Genomic DNA, 26,040 nt, shown 5'->3' with positions numbered 1-26,040 from the left:
ACATGCATCTGTCTTTTTTTCTGGATGTCTCTCCTTACACTCTCTGTATTTTCTCCTTCTTTGAAGAAGGGAAAAAATTGAAATAATCTTCTATCTTGGAATGGAAATGAGGGAAAGAGTGGACATTGTTGAATTAAAACTTACAAAGGCTGGCTTAGAACTCCATTTCCCTTTGATTCGGGCCCCGCTATCTTCCCAGGCCCCATCACCCTGCACCCACCCCTCCTGACTCCTCTTCCAAGCACTTTCCCATGGACTGAGAGTGGGCTCTCACAACTGCTCCTTCCACCGCAGATTACTCTCGTGGCTTTGGTGGCCGTTATGGGATAGAGGCGGATAAACGGGACAAGGCAGCTCTCGGATATGACTACAAGGGAGAGACAGAGAAACATGAATCCCAGAGAGGTGAGTTGGGGCTGGAGAGGAGGGAGGCCATAGCGTACGTGGAGCCCTCCTTCTGCTCTTCCTGAAAGTTGACACAGAGGACCCAGAATACGAGTCATGCAGGAAGTGGTAGGGTGAAGAGTATGCATTACCTGTATGGGGGTAGGTGGGGGGAGACCCACAGGGATGGAGAGGAGAGCAGCAAGCTTAGGAGCAGGACACAGGAAGGTGACCAAAGAGAAGGGGTCATTGAGGAATGGGTGAAGACGGGCGGGCTGGCTGATGGCAAGAGTGTGATTTGGCTGTGAGTCTTAGGGGCCCCTCTGCTTCACAGAGAGAGGCCTTCTTCCCTGGGACACAGAGAGGATGGCTGGGGGGCTCACTTTAATTTTTTTTTATATTTTTTAAAATTTAAATTAAAAATTTTTTTACAATATTGTGTTGGTTTCTGCCATACAACAATGTAAATCAGCCATAATTATCCATACGTCCCCTCCCTCCCCTCCCCTCATCCCATCCCTCCAGGTTATCACAGAGTGCCTGGGCTCCCTATGCTATACAGCAACTTCTCGCTTTAATTTTTCCTGTTTCTTCCTTTTATATTTTGCCCTTTTCTGCCACTTCTCTCTCTTTTGTTTCTCTCTTCCCATGTCTCATATCTCCATTCTCTCCCAGGTATTTTTTTTTCCCATCCTTTTTCATCTTTTCCCACCCATTCCTCTGTCTATTCCTGACTAACATACTTCCTCATCGGTCTCTCTGTTTTCCTCATTCCTGTCTTCTGGTCCTCCTTCCCACTGCTCCTACTCCCTCTTCCCATACATTTCTAGCACTTAACTCCTCTTGTGACTCTCAGATATTTCCATCCTGCAGATTATGCCAAGGGTTTTGGCGGGCAGTATGGCATCCAGAAGGACCGAGTGGATAAGGTAAAGCACCAGAACACCAATGTCTTGGGAAAAGTTCCCTGACATACATGGAGAAGAGTCAGAGGCAAAGTGGGTACAAGGATGAGCAAAGCTAGGTGCCCTGCACTGTCCTCCTGCTCTTCCCATTGACTGCCCTCAGCATCTAATGGGTGTGTCTTCTGAAGCCTGAGCTTTATCAAGGAGAGTGAGGAGGTGGAGAGAGACAGGGAGGCAGACAAACTCCAGCGAAAAGTGTTTAAAACTTCATTGATTGCTTGGTATTGATTAACTCAGTCAGTAACCTAGCCCCACTCCATTCAGTCTTTCCCTACACCTCTTCATGTACTGCATGTACTTCATGTACTCCTGCATTCCAGGCAACTGGACTTAAAAGATGTGAGATTCCAGGAACACTGAGCTTTTTTAAAGGGAGAGCCAGTCCTACAAGCCTAGAACTTCTTCACCCATCTCTCTGAAGCAAAACAACAATATCTGAATACCCTAACTACTACTGAGCATCAAAAGTTTAGGGAGACCTCCTATAGTGGCCCCAATCCCTGCTACTGCCTTCTGGGTCACTATCGCCCCCTTCCCTCTCCCCACCACTGCACATACTATTCCTCTACCTGCAGAGTGCTGTTGGCTTCAATGAAATGGAGGCCCCAACCACAGCTTACAAGAAGACAACACCCATAGAGGCTGGTGAGTTTTAATTCCCTCTCTCTGTTCTCCTCAATCTCCTCTGCCTTCTCATTCTTTTTTTCTTCCTAGACTACCTACTCCAAGCATTTAACTACCTAGGTTAGCTGAGGTAGACTTGACCCCTACCCTCATCTTCCCAGATTCTTTCTCCTAAAAAAAAATTAGGTTAGGTGGATATCTGAGTGACACTGGGGAAAAAACTGTATGTAGAGAACACAGGGATGGGGGGAGCCATCTGGGAAGGACACAAAGGGAAAGGAACTTTGGATGGGGGACAGTGGGTAGATGGTGGTCTGAGGGTATATAGATTTAAGAAATGTGGACAAGGAAGGATGCAGGTTAGGGGACCAAGCTTTAGAAGGAGTAAGAGCCTGAGATCACATGGTCTGGCTATGTGAAAATCTAGGCTCCAGGGCTACCTTATCCTTCTCTAAGCCCCTTGTTCCTTCATTAATACCTCTTTACCTCCATTTCCATGAGTCCTGTCTTGATTTTCTCTTCTTCTGGATGTTTAACTGACTCTTCTTCTTTCCAGTGCTACTCTTCTACTTCTGACCCAAGACAACCCTAATTTTTTTGACTGTGTCTGTAGCTTCTAGTGGTGCCCGTGGGCTGAAGGCAAAATTTGAGTCCATGGCAGAGGAAAAGAGGAAGCGGGAGGAAGAGGAGAAGGCACAACAGATGGCCAGGCAGCAACAAGAGAGAAAGGCCTTGGTAAAGATGAGCCATGAGGCTCAGCAACCAGTGGCCACTAGGGAAGAGCCGGCGGCGCCAGCCCCATTGCCTAAGAAAATCTCCTCAGAGGTAAGTGCTCAGCCCTCCGGGATCCACATCCAGCATTCTTTGCCCAGACAAGAGCCTAAGGGGATCTGTATCCTTAGTAAAAAGTAAGACCCAGAACTCCCCTGTGTTAGCAAAATCTACAATTGTTATCCTTGTCTTCAGAAGATCTCAATCTAATTGTGTAATTAAGCTTCATATATGCATATGAGAATGCTCAGTGGAAAAAACCCCAAGATTTACATGGTTCAACAAAAGATAGGTCACCAGGCAGTGTAGTCAGTTACTGCTGCAAGAACAAGAGGAAGGAGCTGTCATTTCAGGTTGGAGCCCATCTTGAGGAATGATAGATGTGATGATAGATGTGAATTGGCAGAGACAGGAAGGGGTGTTCCAGTACAGGAGAGAAGATAAAGTTTCTTGCTCACTGGAGAGATGCTTCATCCTTCACAGGCCTGGCCTCCAGCAGCGAGTTGTCCGTCATCAGAGCCTGGGCCTGTGAGAACCAAGAGGGAACAACCAGTACCTGCCCTGCCCTCAAGGCAGGATCCCCCAGAGGTAAGCAGACCGCCCCCCAATGATCCACATCTTTCCCATCTCCTCATGTCCTGCAGGCTGATCAACCACCCTGGTTTGCCTGGGGCTATCCTGACCTTAGCACTGGAAGTCTTATATTCTGGGAAACCACCCAGTCCTGGGCAGACTAGGACAGTTAGTCATCCTAGCTGTCATCTTTTCCCCTTTTAGATTTTGCTTCACTGTTTTCCTGGTCTTCCAAGGAATCTGACTTGTGTTCCATTTCCTTCTCCTCATACCTTTTACATTCCCCTTCGATTAACATCGTCTGTTGGTAGGTGTTTTGAGTGGATGGATGTGGGAAGAGGTTGAAGAAGGAAGAGGGGTGAGAGACTGTTCCCTAGGAGAGGCTGTTAGCAGGAGCCAGGAATGGACATGGAAGTGGAGGCATGTGGATGATAGGGCCCAGCAGTCCTCCACTGGGACGTTTTGGAGAGGCAGCTCCTGGTACACAGAAGTCACCTTGCTTCAAGTATACTGTCTTTTCTCAGGACAATGAGGAGGCCCCAGCTCTGCCCCCCAGGACTCCAGAAGTCTTCCAGCTGCAGGAAGAGCCAGTGTATGAAGCAGTGCCTGAGCCTGAGCCTGAGCCCGAACCCGAGCCTGAACCCGAGCCTGAGAATGACTATGAGGATGTTGAGGAGATAGACAGACATGAGCAGGATGAGGAAGCAGAGGCAGACTATGAGGATGTGCTCGAGCCTGAGGATCCCTCCTTTTCTTCCACTCTGGCTGGTGAGTGGTGGGGCAGAAGAATTCCCCCATTACATGGAAGGACCTGTCTGTTTTCCTTCTCCATGTTGGTAAGACCATGTTCATATTTCTCACTGTGCAGGATCATCAGGCCACCCAGCTGGGGCTGGAGCTGGGATCTCAGCTGTAGCCCTGTATGATTACCAAGGAGGTAGGTTGGGAGTGGTCTGAGGGGTCTGGTGCCTGGAGCCCCTTGATACATGAGAGGCGGGTGGATTCTGGGGGTCAGAATAGGGCCCCAGACTTGGCATCAAGGACAGGCCTCTTTCCCTTCCTGAGGTTTAAAGGGGGCATGGGGTGGAGGGATTTTTGCCTGACCATCCTAATAGTCTGTCAATTTTCTCCCCAGAGGGAAGTGATGAGATTTCCTTTGACCCAGATGATGTCATCACTGACATTGAGATGGTGGACGAGGGCTGGTGGCGGGGACGTTGCCACGGCCACTTTGGACTCTTCCCTGCAAATTATGTCAAGCTCCTCCAGTAACTGTTTCTGTCTTCTTGCTGCACTGTGACTTTGCATATCCCCAGTGGCTCTGCCTCCAGCTGCTCTCCATTTCTGCTGCAAGTGTCTGACAGGATGTCATGAGTTGCCTGAAGTTCTAGGCAGACTTCCCTCTCCCTCTCCATCAGGGTTTGGACAGAGACGGCATGAAGAAGGGGGGTCTCCTTCCGCTCGGTGTCTTCTCTATCCTGCGTACCCAGGATGATCTCAGGGATGCTTATCTTGTGGCCCCGCCTCCTTCCCTGTGAGTGCCCCCTCTTACCCACACCCCTAACTCTGCTTCCCTTTGTGAGTGCTGTGCTTCCTGGCTGTTTGCATGGCAAGGTATGTCTTCCTAGTTTTCCTACGTGTGTTGTTTTCTCACTTTCCTTCTTTGCAGAGATATCTCTGACTCTTCTCTCTGATGGGTACTAAATTGGAAATAAAGTGGGACCATGGCTCAACTCTATTCTGAGGTAAATAGTACTTTTACGTGGCCCTCAATGACCCTAACTCTCATTACAGGTAGAAGTAATTTTCCTTCCCTCTTTCGCATATTCAGAAAAGTCCTTCCAACCATTGCCCATCACTCTGAACCCTGGTGTCAAGGGCTGTGCCTTTTCCTTAGACTATACTGATATCCAGTCCAAAAACAGATGGGCCTGGAGAATGGCAGTTAGGTTGGGAAACAGGGGCCAGGAAGGGTCTACATTAAGCAGTTCAACTTCTACTGGCTTCAGCAGTTGTGAGAGGCCAGCCACCTTCCACCTGGGAGTAAAGACATTTCTTTAGTGCATGATGTTGCCTGAGGCAGAAGCACAAATTAGGGGAAAAGAAGAGGAAAAGATTTGGCCAACAACAAAAGATTAAAACTGAAAGGGAACAATTGGACTTCCCTGGTAGCTCAGCTGGTAAATAAACTACCTGCAATGCAGGAGATCCCAGTTTGATTCCTGGGTCGGGAAGATCCCCTGGAGAAGGGATATGCTACCCACTCCAATATTCTTGGACTTCCCTGGTGGGTCAGATGGTAAAGAATCTGCCTGCACTGCAGAGGCCTGGGTTTGATCCTTGGGCTGGGAAGATCCCTTGGAGGAGGGCATGGCAACCCATTCCAGTATTCTTGCCTGGAGAATCCCCATGGACAGAAGAGCCTGGCAGGCTACAGTCCATGGGGTTGCAAAGAGTCAGACATGACTGAGCTACTAAGCACAAAAGTGAACAATGAGATGATAAAGGGATTTGGAGTCAAAGATAGTGGCCTCTACTAAAGAAAGTCTAGGCTTCCCTGTAGCTGGATGAATGAAATCAGTGGCCATGTAAGAAGGTAGATTGAGTTTCTCTGTGGTACATGAAGTTTCTCTGTGGTATAGGGCTGAGGCTGGTAGAAGAGGTGAGGACCTTTGGACAGCCAGTGATAGGCAAAAAACAAGTCATCAAGCAAAGTATGGGGATGAGATCAGGACGCAGTGAGTTTATCTAACCCAAAGCCATTGGGATTGGCAAGGTCCAGAGTAGGAGACCCTAGGCAAAGCAAAATCAAATCAAAATGAAAGTCAGGATTTGGTATAGGGTTGGTAGAAGATGGGGGCTTTCCTGGTGCCTCAGATGGTAAAGAATCTGAAGTCCGTGCTATAACCAGTATCTAAACTTGGGTTCAGCTTTCAAAGATGGAGAAGACAGTGGGATCAAGGAAGAGCTAGGATTGGTGACTGAGACCCATAGTTGTGGCAAGACTTCATGAAAATCCTTAGAGTTCATTGGTGAGCTGCCCATGTGCTTAGGCACTGCAGCCCTCAGGCTTATTCCTTGGCTTTTCTTTAAGACACACACTCCTTTGTTGCCACAGTGACCTCTGCGCCAGTGAGACACATCTGTCTCTATACCTCACTTGCAAGATTCACCCAGTTAGACTTTGAAAGTACAAAACAGCCTTTATTTTTGCCTGTAGAGATATTGGGGTTTCCAGGGTATAGAGATAAGTCACACTAGATATATACAATCTCATTCTTTGCTTCAGTTTGATTAGACATCACACATAGATCATACTTTGGCAGTGATTTTCTTCTTACATCAAAATTCCACCTTGATTTTCACTTTTTCCTTCATTATAAGACAAAAGCTTCTTTTCCAGGTCCTTAAGGCAATAATCCTTTCTGCCTGGGTTCCACAGACCTTACCCTCCACATACAGCTGATCCCTACTTTGGACTGGATTTCTTGGTGTGATACTCTTCAAGGGCTGTGCCCACAGATATCTCCCCCATCCAGGTTCTTATTCTTGGGTCCATAGTCCCCTTTCACTCTCCTTAGCTGATTCTTAAGCTGAAACCATTTCTAGCTACCTTGCTTTTGTCAGATAATGCTTGCTGTTCCTGCTGCTCACTGTAGCTTCATCCCATTAATCAGATCACTGTCTCTCCAAAAGGCTTTCCTTTTTCTCCAATTGTCCTGTCACCATAAAATGTGCTTTTTTGTATAGGCTAGTGGATACCTGTAGTACTCTGATTTCCTGCTACATATATAATTTAATGCCTTATAAAATGTGTTTGATGGTGTTGATCCGCTCAGTGTTGCACTTTAGATAGAAACTGGGAAAGTAGAGTGTACCTGGAATGGTGGGGCCCACAGAGAGGTGCAGTCACTCTCCCGCCTGCCCTCCTGAACCCTGGGCTGCCCAGACTGTCAAGGAAGAGCCCTCTGCTCTCTTTCTTTCTCTATACTTCTCATCTGGCTCACAGTAGCCCCAGATTTTCATCTCCCTTAGTCTACAGCTCCCCTTGCTTTCTTTTTCTAATAAAACAAAACCCCAGAATGGATTTTCAGAGCTTGCTTTCTTTGTATAGGAAGGACTAGATTCCAAAAACTTGGACCTGATCCCTGGAGAACTCTTCCTGTTTTCCTCCACTTTACTGTTTAGTTGTTGCAATTACTCATTTTCACTGAATAAAACCTTAGCTCGCACTCTAGTTATATTTTTTAGAAAATGGCACGCCATATACAAATGTGAAGTATAAGCCAAACAATAAGGATTAGGAAAAGTAGAGTTACATTACTGACTAGTATCAAGCGGCACATTAAAATGAAAGATGAGGGTACTTCTACTCTGGCACTTGTTCTCATGCCTTCATATTGACTAGACTCTTTTACTGTTGTTGGTTAAATTCTTTGTTCTCTGCATCTCCACAGTACCCATCCTCCTTTTCCCTCTGTCTTGCTTGCTGACAATTTGCTAGGAAAATGGCATCAATTAACATGAGAGGGATATAAACATGGGGTAAGCAGTTCAACCATCCTGGCTTCAGCTATGCCTGGAGACCTGATAGGATATATTTTTTGCACATGACCCAAGGACATGAAGCCACATCAAACAAACTTAGCTTCATTTGGTTCCCAACTTAAAATCATCATGTGTCTAAAATCTATTTGGTAAATAAAGAGCTGCATGAAATCATGACTACTGTAGATGGTTATTGGAGAAGGCAATGGCACCCCACTCCAGTACTCTTGCCTGGAAAATCCCATGGATGGAGGAGCCTGGTAGGCTGCAGTCCATGGGGTCGCAAAGAGTTGGACACAACTGAGCGACTTCACTTTCACTTTTCACTTTCATGCATTGGAGAAGGAAACGGCAACCCACTCCAGTGTTCTTACCTGGAGAATCCCAGGGATGGGGGAGCCTGGTGGGCTGCTGTCTATGGGGTCGCACAGAGTCGGACACGACTGAAGCAACTTAGCAGCAGCATAGATGGTTATGTGAGGTAAGAATTTGCTATACTAAAAAGCTTACCTGACTTACTGCCATTGGCGTGTCGTTCGTTAGGGCAGTGGTTCTCAACCAGGAGTGATTTTGCTACTGGAAGATATTTCCAGGGACATTTTCGGTTGTTAAAGCAGTAGGGGAGCTACTGGTATTATTGAATAGAGGCCAAGGATGTCATTAAACATCCTCTAACACACAGGACAGTCCCTTATGACAAAGAATTATCCAGTCTAAAATGTCAGTACTTCCATGAAACCCTGCTTTGGGGGATGCCAGTTTCTCTTGTGTATTTTTATTTTACTTTTGTTCTCATAAGTTTTGACTATTTTTTACCAAAATCAGAAGTGTCACCCATTTTTCACAGAATGAAGTCATGCCCAGCAAGAGGTAAGAGCAATTACAGGGAATCACTATGTTCGGATGTCTTCCTTCTCAAGATTCCCCATGGTATACTCAAGTGGTGTCTAGGACCTAGTGACTGGTAGCACAGGACCTACGGTGGGCCTGACTTTTCCATATGCATGGTCTCCTTGGGCTACCGTGCGCCTTCTGGCATGACACTGAAGTTGGGGTTAGTGTCTTGTGATCATTTCACATAGCCCAGGGTGGTGCTGGCCCATACCTGGGCTCTCCCTAATCCAGACCGAGAATACAATTTTCAGAGGAAAAGAAGCTTGAATCTTAAGTCACTATTAAAATGTTCAAAAGCAGTCTGTGATTTTTGTCCTAATTTTCTTCATACATATAGCATCTCCTTTGGATTCGTCTCATTTTTCAAGACTGTCCTTCCATATGTTGCCAAGATTCTACACAACCATGTCCTCTGTGACCTCATTTCTGCCTCTTACTGTTCGACCTTCAGTGTCCCTGAGGCTGCTGTGCTTAGCCTAGGCCCCTATTCTGTTAGACTGTTTGAACTGTCTGAGCTTAGAGACAGTGGGGTAACTAAAAGAAGCCCTGGACTTGGCTGTCAAGACAAGTCCAGCTCCAGAAACTTCAGACTGTGCTTTTTACTCTGGGTGCCCTGGGAGGCATCTCAGTCCCTCTTCCTGTACTGCCTCTGCCCCATATCATTGAAAGCGCTCATAAACTGAAAAGTTCTCCACAAAAGCACAGGCCTATGCTGGTTATGGAATTTCACTGCTCTCTCAACTCCTAAGGTCGTGGGCTCATCTTCTAAATGGCCTCCAGTTACCTATTTACTCCGCAGATGGATTTATTTTAGAAAAAAAAAGTAGGGGGAGGGAGGCTATTAGTTATCAGTATGGCGATATAGCAATTATACAAGCCATGGCTTAGGAAATTCTTCCACCTTATGCAGCTACTCAGGCTTTGAAGGGCATTGCATGTTCGAAAACACCTAGATGAGAACATTTGCAATTTACAAAAGAAAGTCCTCAAAATCACACTCTGTCCAACTTCAGTAACTCTGAATAGGAATACAAGAACAGTGGCTTCTGAGTCTTTAGTGCAAGATGTGTCTTCCTCGTGGTCTGGCTTTAAAGGTGGTGACTAAGGTCTCTCGGGCCTGTTCATGGGACTGATGCATGCTGGTCAAAAGAATCGGGTCAGTCTTGTGTTCTACAACATTGAAGGGACAGGATTTCAGGTGCTCAGACATGGAGGCAACTTCGTTAAACTCCCAGCTCTTGATTTTGGAGAAGAGGCTGCTGAATTGCCAAATCTGAGGAGAGACAGATGCATGAAAGTAAACCCTGAGTGTGATACCCTCAGGTCGGCTTTATTTAAATAGTTTGAAGAAATGCCTTTCTGTTCTTCCTGGTCTCAGATTCCAGAGAGTGTTTAGTGACTGCAGCATACATGTGTTAGTCCCTTCTCCAGCATCCAATTCCTAGACCCCCTTCCAACTGATAACCTTCCCACCCAGCCACATGTTGTGTGAAAATGACTAATACCAACTAATACCAATCGCTTATTGCTATACACCCTCACCCCACCCCACCCCCCAGTAAAATGGTTAGTTCTAGAATAGACATATGATTCAAATCAAGACAACCAGTGCTAGTGAGAGTCTACTCCAGAACTTTCATCTGAGATACCAGGAAGTACATTCTTTTTTCCCCTATGTGCTTAAATTTGGAAGCTATTGTCACTTAGAGCTGCTAACAGCCCTCATGGACCATGAAGGGAGAACTGTTGTCTTAGAGTGGAGTCACTAGTGAGGAAGTAGAGATAAGAATTGATAGTAAAAAGGTCATTTGGGGGGCATTTTTGAGCAGTCAGATCAAACCATACCTGAAGCTATTTGGGCCAATAAATTCCCTTTATAGTTTATTATAAACTTTATTATAAACTTATGTGTAAAGTTTCTTATGTATAAAGAATACATTTATACATATAAAGAATACCTGTATAAAGAATATTCTTATTTATAAAGAATACATTCAAGTAGTCTTGTCTGGAAAATCCCATGGATGGAGGAACCTGGCAGGCTATGGTCCATGGGGTCGCAAAAAGTTGGACACGACTAAGTGACTTCACTTTCTTTTCTTTCTATATTTATGTATTTTAATTTGGTTTTATATTGCTTAAAAATTAAAGTATGCTAATTAATAAGAGTCTCACTAGAACAGAATCCTTAGGAGAAATCTAAAAGGCTAGTACTCAAACCCCTGCTGGCCTTTGGCACTTAGGATGGTGTCAAAGTAACGAGTTTTAAAATCTGGCTATGAAGATAGGCATAACCTGATATTCTTCAACTTTATCACTTCATCATCAGTTTCTTGTCATTGTTCTTATGTAAAAAAATGTGCCCTAGGATCTTAGAACTATTTCCCTTTTTACTTGAAAAAGCCATTTTAATATGAGTATCCTGTAGCTCCAACTAAACTGTCTTTCTTCCTTTCTACAAGGAAATCAATTTGTCCTGAATGATATTTAAGAGTTGTCAGCAGTGACTGAATTGGGAAAATTGTTAGTCAAAAAATAACAAAATCCCTAGTATGTAAATTAAATTATTTGCATTTGATTTTACAGAGGAAGATATTAGGTAGTTCCAGACTATACAGTTCCCGAAGGCAGGGTCATAGTCTCATTCATGTTTATTCCTAACACATGGTCAGTTGGCAGTCAGTTATTTAACACATTCCCAGATTCATAAGGGAGAGTGTGATAATTATTTTTTGAAGAAGACTGCTCAGGGAATAAATAATAGAAAATATGCAAGATGTTTTACACATAATCAATAAAAATAGATGTAAACATCTCTTAACTCCCCAATGCCAGTTTGCATACATCCACATACTGAGAAGAAAGTCAACAGTGAGATTTTGGAATTAATGACCTAAATGGGCATCATACATTTGTGATTCACATTACTAACACATGTACCATAAGAAAGGGTGCTAAGGGCACCTTGGATATGACAAATTGGGGGTTTCACTTCTATTTGGTACAAGCTAATAGAACTTATAATACAGTTAAGTAAGCCTAGCTTTATCGGGAAAAGGGACTAAAGCTTTTCCAAGGGGAAAGATGCTTTGATTTATACAATATTTTAAAAATTAAATAAGCATTTGAACCAGGGGAAATCAGTGGATTATTTTAGAACTTCAAAATGAATTTAACAACAGCAAAAATTAGTTGACATGCAGCTGAGGAGAATCTGCTGGCATATTGTATCAATTAGAGTCTAGGCAGAAAACAGATGGCACACTCAGACTGGGTAATCTGAAGAGAATTTTTAAAAGGAATGACACATAAATGTGTGAGCAGTGTATAGGAAAACCAGAAGATTTAGGGCAGTACCTAGGCTACTGACAATCTTGAGTGTTACTACTCTAGGCCTGAATGGGAAGGAGGAGTTTATTAGAACCCAGAAAGGGTAACTGTGTGGAGAAAACCATCGGATACAGCTATCTTCAGCAGAGAGACAAGGCCAGTGCAAAGTGTCCAGAAGGGGAAAATGCATGCAGAGAGGAAGCCAGAAGAACACCTGCGGCAGCCTCTCCCACCTGCCCATCTCCCATAGACACACTCCCATTAGACTAGCCCACCTGGAAGCTGGAGAGCAAGGGAGCAAGTTAAGGTAGTCTGCAGAGATCAGCCTCCTGGGGGACAGATCACGATGGAGAATGGATCATGGAAGCAAACAGCAGATATTCTGAACACATACACAGAGATAACATAGACACTTCCATCTGTACTACTATTCTTATGTTTATGGGTCTGTCTCCTGTACTAGGCTGGCTTCCTTGGGCTCACAGACTGTGTCTCATTCCTAGTAACCTAGTACAATTCCAGTGCCTAGTACACTGCTGGTGCATAGAAGGCTCTTAGTAAATAATTGCTGAATGAATGAAGTGAATAACTAAGTGAATTACTTGCCTTTCTGTGAACTCTCCAGGAGGTGCCTCCATGGGAATACCTCTTCTTCTTCCACTGCAGGAGGACCATCCCTCTCTCTTGTAACAAAGTGGCACAGATACTCCTCATCAGCACGGACACCTGGGAGAGCTGGGACAGGCTGATGCTGTCTAGGAACCCAGCAATGTACTGCAGGACCTCCAGGGGCAGGCTGGTTAGAGAATTCTGGTTTTTTCCTTCACGACCTGAGAAATGGTTGTTCTTCCTTCCCTCACTCAGCTCTGAAGCAACCTCCGGCTTGATGGCAAAGGTCTTGAGCTCCTGACTGTAGATCACTTTTGCCTTTTGCCCTGGGGGACGGAAATGGTTTTGAATAAAGGTACATCCCAAGTAGGCCAGGGGGCATCGGTGTTGGAACCAGCCGTTGAGACATGACTGAATGTCTGTGTGAACATTCTTGAAATGTAGGGGAAATTCATCCCTCCTGAAGAATTTGTTGCAGGTGAAAGTAAAGGCAGAGCTGCTCTTGTTGTGTCTCCTGGTCACACACTCACTGTGGAGCTCCACGTGGAGCCCATTCGCATTGCTGTTTGGGTTGGCAGTGGTTAAGAGGTCGGCCAGCACCGTCCCAGAAGAAAACTGTTCTGGCTCAAAACTGTATGTCTGTGTAGCGAAATCCATGAACAGCCCGTCAATGCTCCTGGACTCGGAGATGACGTGACCTTTGAGTTCTCTTTCCAAAGCACACAGGAGGGTGGTCTTGATGAGATCTGACTTGGGCAGGTCCTCCACAGTGATCCCTAAATCTGAAGTATCAACGGCTTTGTGCTCACTTGGCCTACAACTCATGGCATCACCTAGGCGAGCCCGCTTCCCACAGTAGCTCACTGGAACTTTGAAGGTGTAAACAGTCTTCACTTCCTGAGCCTCCAGGTTGCCGTAAACAAAGTCTCTCTCTTTGGGTGTACAAGCAGGCATCTGACCAAAGTGAATAAGCATCCTCCCATTGTGCACCAGGTACATATTATAGTCCTTTGCATCCACAGCTGTTTTCAGTCTTTCCAGAACACCATCCTGCCAAGGGGCAAGTCCTGTCTTTTCTATGGCTGCATGAAAGTCCTGCTGCTTCTGGTCTTCCTGTGGTTCTTTTCCTTTGGCAGCTCCCTCCTCTACCATTCTATTGCTGTTGGAAATCTGTTCTTTCTCTGGGCCGTTCCTGCTTTTGCTGTCACTGCTGGCTGATGAGCTTGTTAAAGCTGAGGCCGCATGCTCTTTGCTGAACATATTTTCCCACTTGTCAAACTTGGCCAGGTCCATCCCTTCTTTGGTTTTGGCTAACGCCTCTCGTTCTTCTTGACTTAGCTCTACCACCTCCCCATTCATGGCTGACAGAGAGCAGCCTGTTACCAAACCAGCATCCTCCCCACCCACCGCTCCATCCATTTCCTCCCAGCTGGCTTCACCATTCATAGGAGGTTCCTCTTCCGTGGGTTCTCTAGTTTCTGGGAAAAGTTCTACCATTTTCAGAGACCTAAAAAGGACCTTCTGGTCCTGAAGGGCCAGGGCTGTGTCCAAGCATTCCTCATCGGGGGTCTCTTTCATGATGTTCTCATGAAGCGTTGTTTCAGAGTCCACGTTTGGCCAACGGTTCCACTCCATGGAGCAGCAGACCACGCTGGCAGGACACACTTGCAGATGCTTGGCCAGCTTGTGGCGGGACATGAAGAGGGGGCAGCCATATTCAGAGTTGAGGCATGGAACCTGCTCTAAAGGGCAGAGTAGCTCGTGCTCAGCCTCTTTGCACATGTGGAAGGTAGCACCGCAGGACAGGTGGCAGTTTATCACCGGGCAAGAGACACTGGGCTCCACAGGCATGTGGCAGTGACGGTTGAAGCATCTCTCACAGTGTCTGTGCTGCCCTGGCGGAGGCCTGCGTGTCCTACCCTAGAGACACCAAAGGCAGGGGAAAGAGAAAACAAGTGACTGCTGGAAGACAAGTGTCTGTGAGTGTTTAAGTTTTAATTGACTTATTTCCTGTTTATACATGCTGATTGTAGGAACCTTGGAAAATACAGAAAGTCATAGAGAAGAAAGCTGGAGAAGAAAACGGCAACCCACTCCAATATTGTTGCCTGGAAAATCCCATGGATAGAGGAGCCTGGTGGGCTACAGTCCAAGGGGTCACTAAGAGTTGGACACGACTGAATGAGCAGGCACAGAGAAGAAAGCAAAAACTTCATAATACCACAACCAGAAATAACAACTATCAATACTCTTTATTTTCCAGTAGTTTATTTTATCTATGTACTAGATGTGTTGAAAATAGGGGGGAAAACACATACACACAGGAAAGTAGGCTACAGAATTGACAATTGCTATTTTTGAGTTGTGGATTATTGAGGATTTATGCACATTTAATTGTCTGAATACAATTTTTCTGCTTTAACTTGCTATTACGTTATGTCTAGGCTGTTTTATAAATTTTCCTTTGGAAACTTTTTTCACAGCGGCCATGTAACATTCCAGAGCAAGTGTTCTGTCATTCACATGATCAACCACCAGGGGGCAGGGCTGGGAGGACCCAAGGTGGGTCTGGTTTTGTTCACATCTGCGTCCTCAGCACCTGTCACAGGGCCTGGATCATTGTAAGCACTCAATAATATTTGCTGAATAAAGGAAGTGTTAGCCATTTAGATTACAACTGGATTTTTTTCTTTTTCATATATAAAGTTTTACTAAAAATCTTTGCTCATCAGTCTTTCTCAGGTCTCTGCTTTCCCCTAACTGTGTCAGTTTATTCTAGGTTCTGCTCTAGTACCTCTGGTTCAGCAAAAAGCCAATATATATCATTAGACCAAAAGGACAAACCTGCCAGCAGCTTGGGCTACAGGCTAAATGAGGCCACATCTGGACCTCTGAAAGGTGAAGTTCCAGTGAGCACGTGGTACTTACCATAGCTTCCAAATTCCTTCTGGCTTTGTATGATAACTCTAGGGGAAAATATAAAAGCACAAACATGAATGATCCATGAAAAAGTTATTTTATCTACTTTATCAGGGGCCAAAATGACTTCAAGTACTCTTCCATCACCCTGGAGGTAAGTATCACGGCCCCCCATTTTACAGCAAATATGCTCTTCTTAGGTTCACTTTTACTTTCTCTTCCTTTCAACACACACACATTTTTTTGCCAAGCCACTTGAAGATAAGTTGCTGATATTATTACACTTTATCTTACTGGCATATATACGCTTACTTATCTCTAAGGACTTCAGCATGTATTTCCTAAGAATAAGACATTTTCTTTTGTGACTACAGTAACATTATCTCACCTAAGAAAACTAAAAACAATTTTCTAATATCATGTAGCATGCTGTCTATATTCATATTTTCCCAATTATCCCAAAAATGTCTTCTGTGCTTTAAAAAACAATTTTCAGTTTTTGAGCCAGAATCCCAGTAAGGTCAACTTATTACATTTGTTTAAGTCTTTTTAGCCTCCTTTAATCTGGAAAATCCTCCTTAACTTTTCTTTTTTAGGAAAGACAGCCATGTAAAGTTAAATAAAATAAAATTAAAAAAAAAAGAAAAGACAGCCTTAAATCTCAAGGAAATTGTATGCTAGTTTATTCATGTATTCATTCTTCCATCCATTTATTCAACAAGCATTTTTTGGTTACCTACTATATATGCCAGTAAGTGAGCTTAAGGGTTACCTAGACTGCTTGTTGGAGAAGGAAATGGCAACCAACTCCAGTATTCTTGCCTAGGGAATCCTGTGGACAGAGGAGCCTGGTGGGCTGCTGTCCATAGAGTCGCATAGAGTTGGACACAACTGAAGCAACTTAGCATGCATGCATGCGTTGGAGAAGGAAATGGCAACCCACTCCAGGATTCCTGCCTGGAGAATCCCAGGGACTGGGGCGTCTGATGGGCTGCTGACTATGGGGTCGCACAGAGTTGGACACGACTGAATCGACTCAGCAGCAGCAGCAGCAGCAGACTGCTCGTTAAAGTGGCTTTAAACACTATTGTTCATTATGATCAGCTGTAATGCTTCTTACATATATAGATTTGCACTGTTTGGCTATTTAAGTTAATCAAAATGAACTAGAATTAATAATTTAGTTCCTCAAGTCATGCTACATTTCAAGTGTTCAGTGGCCCCATATGGTTAGTAGCTAGTCTATTGGACAACATAGAATAGAATATTTTCATCTTCATAGAAAGTTCTATTGGACAACACTGCTATGGATGCTGGCTGTACCCGTGACCTGAGTGAAGTGAGTGTTCTGAAACTTACATTCTTAACACATTCCCTATCTGACTCATGTATTGCAAGTGTGAAAGAGAGATCATGCCAGAATGCTCTGTAATAGCCTGAATCAGGAGGCAGGTAAGAAGCTGCTAGCCAGAACATTAATAGGTTCAGGGCCAAGTAGAAGATAAATCAGCCAGAGAGAGAGAGTGCTGAGCAGAGTGGAAGGACTGTGACAGTTGGACTGAGAGGGAGCAGAATAGGTTCAGACAAAGATCTTTTGGATGCAAGAGTCCAGCCACTTCTTTCAACATACAATTTAACATTCAGGTGGGCTCCCGCCATATTCCAGATCACTCCTGGGAGGAAAAAATTCCCATTGTGGACTTGTGGGAATTTATAAGTATTAGGTTCAAGCATCTGGAATTTTGGTATTCAATAAGGAACCACTTGGGAATTCCCTGGCAGTTCAATGGTTAAGACTTTGTACTTCCAGTGTTGGGGGCATGGGTTTGATCCCTGGTTGGGGAACTAAGTTCCCACAGGCTGCATGGTATGGCAAATAATAATAGTAGTAAATTAATTAAAAACAACCCATCTGGGAATTTTTTTAAAAGGATAATTGGGGGTATTAATCAGTAGTAGTGGAAGGATGGGGTGGAAGGACCTGGAGTTAGAAACTACCATATGGAGAACATGCTGGAGGCTGAGATGGTGAGACAAATGACAGCAGAAGTAGACAAGATGAGACAGACAGGAGACATTACAATGTTACAAATAACGTCTTTGTTTCTGACTTGAGATCGGGGAAGAAGAAAAGCCAAAGATGATGCCAAGAAAGTGAATCAAGAAGAGAGATATTGGGTGTAATTCTGAGAAAAATGGAGGTCTAAGGAGGAAACTGTTTGGGGAGGAAAGATGGGCCCAGCGTGTATAACACAAGTTGCTTTAGGTCATGACAGATCATGTGGGTGGGAAGATGAGGGAGTAGAATAGAGAGATGCAGACTTGAGAATTATCCACTTAAAAGTGAGAGAAAGCCATAACTGGAGAAGTGAGCACACAGAATAGAAATCTGAGCCATGAAGTACAAGGCTAAGTGTGACCACTTTGGGGATAAGAAGAGGTAGAGCCAGAGAAGGAACGCCAGAGAGCTAAGAGAGTGGGGACTATGTTGCCAGATCTAACGGAAGGGGTGAGTGACGGCCTCCGATGCTACCGTGAGGTTAGGAGCAGTGATGACAGTGCCGCTGCTCATGGCAGGGCCCTGAAGAGCTCTTGCCAGAGCACGTGCATTTCAGCTGTGAGGTGGGACTTTTGGCCATTCACAATCTGGTGTTTGTTTGGAGTGGAGGAGAAAGCTATTAAGCACACACTTCAGTGTTGGCAGGGCCTGTGCCCTGCCTGGGAGAATGAGACCATCTGTTTTCTATTCATGACAGACATTCATCAAGAATGGACTCTGGATGACTCATGGTCCCCTGTTGGGTTTTAGGTGGGACAGAAGATTGGAGTAAGGCTATGTGAAAAAAGCTAACAGTACCAGGAATGTCCAACTTCATGTTTGCCAGCCAGATTCTGTGACAAAGTTGAGCCCATTTCCCAGCAAGGGCAACGCAGCCCTGACTAGTTCTGTGCACTCCCTGTGTGTGGTGAGAACTCTGCCTTTATCGGGCACGTGTCTAGCTGGAGGGACAACAGTAATAAACTCTAAGCTCAATCATTTCTTTTAAATTGAGGTATAGTTGATTTATAATGTTGTGTTAGTTTCAGGTGCACAGCAAAGTGATACATACATCTATATCTATTTTTCATTATTTTGCTTTCTTGGTTATTACAAAATATTAAGTATAATTCCCTGTGCTATACAGTAGGTCTTTGTTGCCAATGATTTCTTATCCTTCAGCATTATAAAAGGTTCTTAGGAACAGTGGTTTTGAGGCTAGGAACATCTGTAGTGGAGCCTTATTGCTCTCAATCTCTGCGAAGTTATTTGAAACTATCCCTTTAAGAGAAAAGAAAAGCAATGCATGGAGGCAACAAAGTTGCTTTTGCTGTTGTTGTTGCTTTATGTTGCTATTTAAAGAGCTTCTGCCAGGCTCTGGAGCTACCCCAGATGAGTGACTTTGAGAGAGGACATGTGCTCAGCAAAAAGACACTGAGTGGAGACCACTCATTGGAGATGTTTGGCAGTGGAGGAAAGGAGAAAGATAAATATAGCCCAAGGGCATAAAATATCACATCTAAACCTTTTGTTGTATAGCTGGGGGAAGTTCAGTTAAGTTCAGTTCAGTTCAGTCGCTCAGTCGCGTCCGACTCTTTTCGACCCCATGAATCGCAGCACACCAGGCCTCCCTGTCCATCACCAACTCCTGGAGTTCACTCAAACTCATGTCCATCGAGTCAGTGATGCCATCCAGCCATCTCATCCTCTGTCGTCCCCTTCTCCTCCTGCCCTCAATCCCTCCCAGCATCAGAGTCTTTTCCAATGAGTTAACTCTTCACATGAGGTGGCCAAAGTACTGGAGTTTCAGCTTCAGCATCATTCCTTCCAAAGAACACCCAGGGCTGATCTCTTCTAGAATGGACTGGTTGGATCTCCTTGCAGTCTAAGGGACTCTCAAGAGTCTTCTCCAACACCACAGTTCAAAAGCATCAATTCTTCAGTGCTCAGCTTTCTTTATAGTCCAACGCTCACATCCATACATGACCACTGGAAAAACCATAGCCTTGACTAGACGGACCTTTGTTGACAAAGTAATGTCTCTGCTTTTGAATATGCTATCTAGGTTGGTCATAACTTTTCTTCCAAGGAGTAAGTGTCTTTTAATTTCATGGCTGGGGGAAAACATTCCAAAAATACTCCTACTATGATAAAGGACAATTCAAAATTGTTGATATTCTAATTATTGCTGGAGAAATAGGGTGACCAAACATGCTAGTTTGCCTTAGACACTCTCTGAGTGAGCACTGAAAGTCCCAGGTCCTAGGAAACCTCTTAGTCCCAGGTAAATTTTGACAACTGATTGATCACCTTAGGTTGGAGCCAACTGGTGTTGCCTCAACTTAACCAAGTTAGATTTATCATAGGTTGTCTCATGATATGAGATGCCCTGTTCTCCCAATTTCTATTTCAGTGCAGTGACTGGATCCTTATCCTCCATGGGGTTTGCCTTACTTGCCAGATTGAGTGCTCTCTCTGCATTTTGGATGTCATACAGGAAGAGAAATAAGATATCAATGCTTAACATGTGCATTTATATAACATCTCATTTAGTCCTCACAATAATCTTGTGAGGTGGGTATTACCATCTCGTTTACTGATAAGGACACTGAAGCACAAAGAAGCTTAAGTCTGTCTGTCTTCATACTCTACTCTCCACTACATCACACTGTATCCATTGGAGATCCATATAGACCTCTGTGGTCCATCTCCATGATCAGGGGAGAATGTGAGCCCATGGCTATACTCTGTTAGGCAATAGCCTCTTTTCCTTCAGATGAGGTGCAGAAAGGTGTCTACATGTATTATCTTTCCAAATTGTAGAGGACCTGGATGCTTCACATTAGGAAACACCTTCATCCCAATGATGATTTTTTTCGGGGGTCCTCCTCTAGAGCCATCCCATACTGTGCCCTTTTGAACAGAAACAAGATGACCATCCAGGTCCTATGCCTTCACAGTTCAGGGAATACAAATGTGACAGGGACATTTTTTAGGGTTAAAAATGTTCACTTCCATATGGAGTCTGAGATTTAAAATGAAACATCTACCAAATCAAAGCATATAGAACTTCTTCACTGTGAAAAACCTGATGAAATTCTGTTTATGAAACAGAGTATGGTTACTTGGGTGACATTTTCCCCTTCAGTTTCCATGTCCCTATAGTCACCTTTAAATTCTTGCTTCCTGTCAGAAAAGGTAATTCCCTCCTCTTAAAAATGAACTTCAATCAAGTTTGGCCAAAACACTCTCCCCAAAAATATGTTTTAAAGTTCCCCTGTCTAGAGGACAAAATGCTATATAATTTATACTTAAATAGTTGAGAGATCTACACAGAACTAGATTTTACTAATTGTACTGGATGGAGTTTAAATAGAGTATGGGTAGATAGGGGCTTCCCACGTAGCTTAGTTGGTAAAGAATCTGCCTGTAATGTGGGAGACTTGGGTTCGATTCCTGGGTCAGGAAGATCCCCTGGAGTAGGAAATGGCAACTCACTTCAGTATTCTTGCCTGGAGAATAGTAGATAGAAGGATCAAGTGCAGTACATGAGTTCAAGGGATGAATACTTCTTTAAAGAAATAGAGGAGAATTTAGAACCTGACAAAGGAGCAGGAACTATTTGATGCAAGTTTGGTGCTCTGTGGATCACTCAGAAAGGAGTTAAATTAATAAGCAAAGGCAAGTCAGCTAGAATAATAGTCCTTAAAATATGGTACCTAGACCAACAGAATCAGAATCACCCAGGAACTGGTTAGAAAAGTACTGTATTGAGCCCCACCAGATCAGAACTACTGAATCAGACCTACCAGCTGATTGAACTGTAAGCTCAAGTTTGAGAGCTAGAAGAGCCTGATATTGTGCTCCAATCACAAAGAAACTAGTGCCCAGTTATGTGGGAAGGCCTGGGAGAAAGATCTGAAAAGGCAGTTGGCAAATCTATCCATTTCTTTCCATCTCCACCACAACTGCCCAGGTCCAAGCACCATCAACTCTCATCCAGTCTGGAGCAATAGAATTATAATCACTCTTACTCCTCCCATTTTGTGCCCCATAATCTATATTCATCAGCAAAAAGAGTGATTTTAACAACTTTTAACATTAGATCACTACTTCCCTGCTTAAAATCTTCAGAGGACCCCATCCTATCACAAGGAATAAGGTCCAATGTCCTTATCTTGGCCCACGTGGTCCTCCCTGAGTGTCCCTTGCTTGCCTCTTTTACCTCACCTCTCTCCCCTGAGCACTTGGTTCCAGCACTTTTTGCTCATTCTTCTGTAGGAACTTTGTACCTGTTCTTTCTTCCAAGAGAATTCACCCCCTGCGCCTTAATTGCTTATGGGTTTCTTCTCCCCATTTAGATTTTACCTTACCTACTACTTCCACAGAGGTCTTACCTGATATCCTCAATCTGAAGTAAATTAAAGAGGGGACTCCCTGGTGGTCTGGTGGACTCTGCTTTTTCACTGCCAAGGGCACAGGTTCAATCCCTGGTCAGACTAAGACCACGCAAGCTGTGCTGCACAACCAAAAATTAAAAATAATAAAAATAAATTAATGAACACATGTTCTGCTGGGTAATTTTTTGACAGGTTACTGAATCTCCGTAAAGCTAATTTATTCATCCATAAAATGGGCCTCATCATAACCCATAGGACTGTGTGAGGATCAAACGAGATAGAGTAGTGAATGTATCTAGTATACAGGAGTCACTAAACTGTCCTTTCTCTACCAAGCTCACTCTCATGGTCACCACCCTTGTCCAGACCTTATTTCTGCCCATGGCATCACGCCCACAGCCCTTGGCTGGCCTTTCCATTTTCAGTTCTCTCTCATTCCACTGGATCTTACATACCCCGCCAGTTTAAACATTCTCAAACCCCTATTAAAAAAATAAAATAAAATCTTTCCTCACTCCTTTTTGAATGTGAATCTCCCTGATTTCCCACAATTCTGGCCTCTTCTATTCGCCACAAAGGGCTTCCCAGGTGGCGCTAGTGGTAAAGAATATGCCGGCTAGTGCAGGAGATGGAGGTTGTAAGAGATGGCAGTTCGATCCCTGGGTCAGGAAGATCCCCTGGAGGAGGGCATGGCAGCCTACTCCAGTATTCTTGCCTGGAGAATCCCCATGGACAGAGGAGCCTGGTGGGCTACAGTCCATGGGGTCTCAAAGAGACGGACACGACTGAGCGACTAAGCACAGCACCGCACCGCACATATGCTGATTTGTTTTTTTGTTATTGTTCCGTTTTGTTTTAAAGGGAGAAAAAGAAACATTTTCAACTTTATTACGTAAATGATACGTTTCTGAATGGAAAAGACTCAGTGGACTCCAGTTATGCCAGATACTCTGAATGCTGCCAGGATTGTTTGTATGACTTTACAGCACTTGTTCTTCACCCTTGCAGTCACAGAATCAGAAATCTGGATCAGGCAGATAACCAGAAATCCTCTGCTCTGGAGTTTTGCAAACGTCAGTGTGCATAGGAATCACCTGAGCAGTCCTTTTAAACTGCAGTTTCTGATCTTGTAGAACAAAGGGTTATGAAAAGGGTCTAGTTTAACTTCTTCATTTTATACAAGAGAAACTGAAGCCCAGAGAAGGAGTGTCTCATTGACCATGCCCCACAAAGTCTCTGACTAGAATCACATGCTTTTATTTTTTTCTACTTCACCTTGATGTTTATTAAGAAATTCTGTGGAAACCACAGTACCACACAGAGCTACCTGTGTGATAACGGCCAAGGGCTTGTGAGCAGCTTAGATGATACCAAGGGCAAAGCAGGACAGAGCCTGGAAGAATGAGGAAGAGGTGGTGACCAAGGGTCACTGGCCAGAAGGTCGTGAGAAGGCATATAGCAGGTATATTTAAATCACTGACTCAAACAAAAGAGAATGGGATTAACAGATAATAGTTTTCACATTCTTTACTATAAAGTTAGTAGACAATCAGGGTTGGTGTCAGGGAGATATTTTTAGGCAAGGGGCCCTCCCAGCACCCCTCACATGATGTCAGCGACTAACTATTTTGCCTCCTCATGTGGCTAGCCCTGGCAATAATTATTTATTCCCGAGCTTTAACTTTAGTGGAAGTGACAAGGTCAAGAGTTTAAGAACAGAGATTAACTGTTAACCTATTAACCAGCCAATTAATTTGTTACCTTAATTATACATTGTTAATCTGTTTCCCTACTGTGGAGATATTTAATTGTAGGGAAAGAAAATGTATAAAGTTAAATATTCAAATAATTCCTTTGCCTCTTGAGATTTTAACACAAGCAGTTGGCCGAGGAAAATTCCCACATGTGGTCCCATAATCCTGGGCTTTCAGGCTATGATTTCAGCCCATTCACTATACCCTAAAAACCATCCTCCCCCAAATCACCATCTACAGTTCTCTACCTACCCTAGAAATCTAGGTATTTAATTAGCTAGTTAATTCTCATAACTGGTGCTTGTATTACATAGTGTCAGTATTTTAAATTACTGTTTTGTATTGTTCAAGAAAATGCAAACTGGCCGTATTATTTAGGAGTAGCTCTGAGTCAACTGGTCTGGTTGGTTACTGCTAAGCTAATACACCATCTTGCTAGGACAGTAATCAGTATACACCTTGAAAACTTTGGTGCTCCAGAAACCTTGACAAAATTAAATGAAGTGAGGCAATTATACACCGTGAATTTGATTGTACCTAGCAAACAGGCATAATTATAACCCAGACACTGATAGCAAAGTTATGGGATGCATCTGGAGGTTACAGAGGCTGGCAGGAAGGAACCAGGAATTAGGGTGTCTGGTGGTAGGTCTCCTTTTCTTGGCATTGGTGGCATTAGCCAGTACACTGCAAAGTTCAGAGTGTACAGAATCATTTTTGCTGCACAGGCCACTTCCCAGGATGTCCTTGGCTGAACTTTAACTCTTATCACACTAAAGCGAGGTCCGGAGGAAAACAGGAAAATAAACACTGCACCCTTCTCCCTGCCAATTTGTTTGTACATGCAACACTATGAAGTTATTCCCAAAGCTGGAAATAACCTGTCTACACTTTAAAGTGTTTGATACTTTAAGTATCATTAATCATTTTACTTTTGTCCCTCAGGATGTGCAAGTTTCAAATTTGTGACAATTTTTTGTTTTACCTGCCTGTATATGTTTTTCAACTTGTGAAATACTTTCACTTCTATTCCACAAATATATTTGGATTCAAGAGAGCTGGGAAGGAATGAGTCATGTTTAGGAAATACTGTTAAATGAAAACAGGTTTTAAACTCTGCAGGCAGAATTTTAAAAATATATGCAGGAAATACAATTGTGCTAAATTAACCAGTTGTGTCACAGGTGATCAAAGTACATGAGAATGTCTTGCAATTAACACTGAGAATGTTGGTTGGGGAAAGATCACACATTTGGACTTCAGAAAACAGAAATTCTGGGTTCTGGGCCTTTCATCTGTTCCTTCCTCCCCCTCCCCTATCTTGAACCCCCATCAATACTGTGTAACCTTAGAGACACCACATAACTACTATGGTTGATTGCAGAAGAAAGAACCTAAGCTGTTAGAAAGCAGGTAATCTCCTGCTCTAAGATTTTAGATTCAAAGCAGGAGCTCACATATGAAATGAAAGCAGAGTTTCATTCTCTGAGCCAACCTTTTCTCCCTCATATGTAACTAGTTTGTTTTAACAACCCTCTTGCTCAGAGCAAAAAGGTGATGGGCAGCTCAGCCTCTGCGTCCACGTTCACCACTCTAAATTCCCCCTTGATGACCCTGCCTGCATCTAGAAAGCTTACCTTACTGGCACGGGCTGAGTCAGCATGTGCTGCACCTGCGTCCCTGGGCTGTGAGCAGGCAGACTGCCGGAGGTGGCTGGGCGTGCATCGGCTGCTGCAGAGGACCGAATTCTGTCGTGGAGGTAGGGAAAGGAGAAAAAACTTCAACAGAAATAGTTCAAGTGCTTCAAAGTTAAAAATAAAACTATATCACAAGGGCCAATGTGACCAGGCTCAGCTTACGGTTTTTTTTTTTCTTTCTCCCGTATTTATCAACGCTCTATCTCTGCTGGAGAGGCAGTCACAGGTGAAGCTGGAAGGCAAATAGGGTTTTATATCAGTGGGTTTTCTTGCCCCTGAGGAAGGAGGAAAATCCTTTTAAGAAGGATAATTTTCAAGGCCAGAGCAGCCTCTCCGAGTCCTGTGCATACGGTTGGCAGATCCAGCTGTGCTCCCTGTGGCTGGTGGAGCGCTCAGGACAGGCTGCTGCTCTAATTATAACCGTGCTTTGCACCTAAACCTGTCACTGGCTGAGGCAGCAGCTTGTGAAAGTGACATGTGGTCCTCTGTTTCTCCTATTTCTCGTCATGACAAGGAAGTGGCTGTCCTCTCCCA

General features: G+C 44.0%; 2 protein-coding genes across 3 annotated transcripts in view; one reads left to right on the top strand and one right to left on the bottom strand.

The window, feature by feature from the left end:
• The window catches only part of HCLS1 (hematopoietic cell-specific Lyn substrate 1), a 33,652-nt gene extending 27,527 nt beyond the window's left edge, over positions 1-6,125 (top strand). Inside the window, 8 exon segments of the mRNA NM_001035057.2 lie at positions 295-405; positions 1,258-1,313; positions 1,925-1,994; positions 2,587-2,798; positions 3,228-3,332; positions 3,842-4,085; positions 4,186-4,254; positions 4,453-6,125. Coding sequence (NP_001030229.1) covers positions 295-405; positions 1,258-1,313; positions 1,925-1,994; positions 2,587-2,798; positions 3,228-3,332; positions 3,842-4,085; positions 4,186-4,254; positions 4,453-4,589 — 1,004 coding nt within the window. The 3' untranslated portion in view covers positions 4,590-6,125.
• A 375-nt stretch (positions 6,126-6,500) lies between these two features.
• FBXO40 (F-box protein 40) lies at positions 6,501-25,899 on the bottom strand. Of its 2 annotated transcripts, XM_015471580.3 has the most exons (6): positions 25,669-25,899; positions 25,447-25,557; positions 22,053-22,174; positions 15,627-15,664; positions 12,696-14,618; positions 6,501-10,032 (listed from the first exon to the last, which is right to left on the bottom strand). In XM_015471580.3, the coding sequence occupies exons 4-6, from the start codon at positions 15,627-15,629 to the stop codon at positions 9,814-9,816; spliced, it is 2,145 nt and encodes a 714-aa protein (XP_015327066.1). In that variant the 5' UTR covers positions 15,630-15,664; positions 22,053-22,174; positions 25,447-25,557; positions 25,669-25,899; the 3' UTR covers positions 6,501-9,813. The 2 variants fall into 2 exon arrangements, with proteins under 2 accessions (XP_015327066.1, NP_001193322.1); NM_001206393.1 differs by lacking the exons at positions 22,053-22,174; positions 25,447-25,557; positions 25,669-25,899 and having other exon boundaries at positions 9,544-10,032; positions 15,627-15,652.
• Positions 25,900-26,040: the final 141 nt, after the last annotated feature.

Source organism: Bos taurus, chromosome 1, assembly GCF_002263795.3.
Source record: "Bos taurus isolate L1 Dominette 01449 registration number 42190680 breed Hereford chromosome 1, ARS-UCD2.0, whole genome shotgun sequence".
In the NCBI taxonomy this organism is placed as follows: Eukaryota; Metazoa; Chordata; class Mammalia; order Artiodactyla; family Bovidae; genus Bos; species Bos taurus.
The sequence above is the reverse complement of the archived record's forward strand: the minus strand, read 5'-3'. Positions and strand labels throughout refer to the sequence as shown.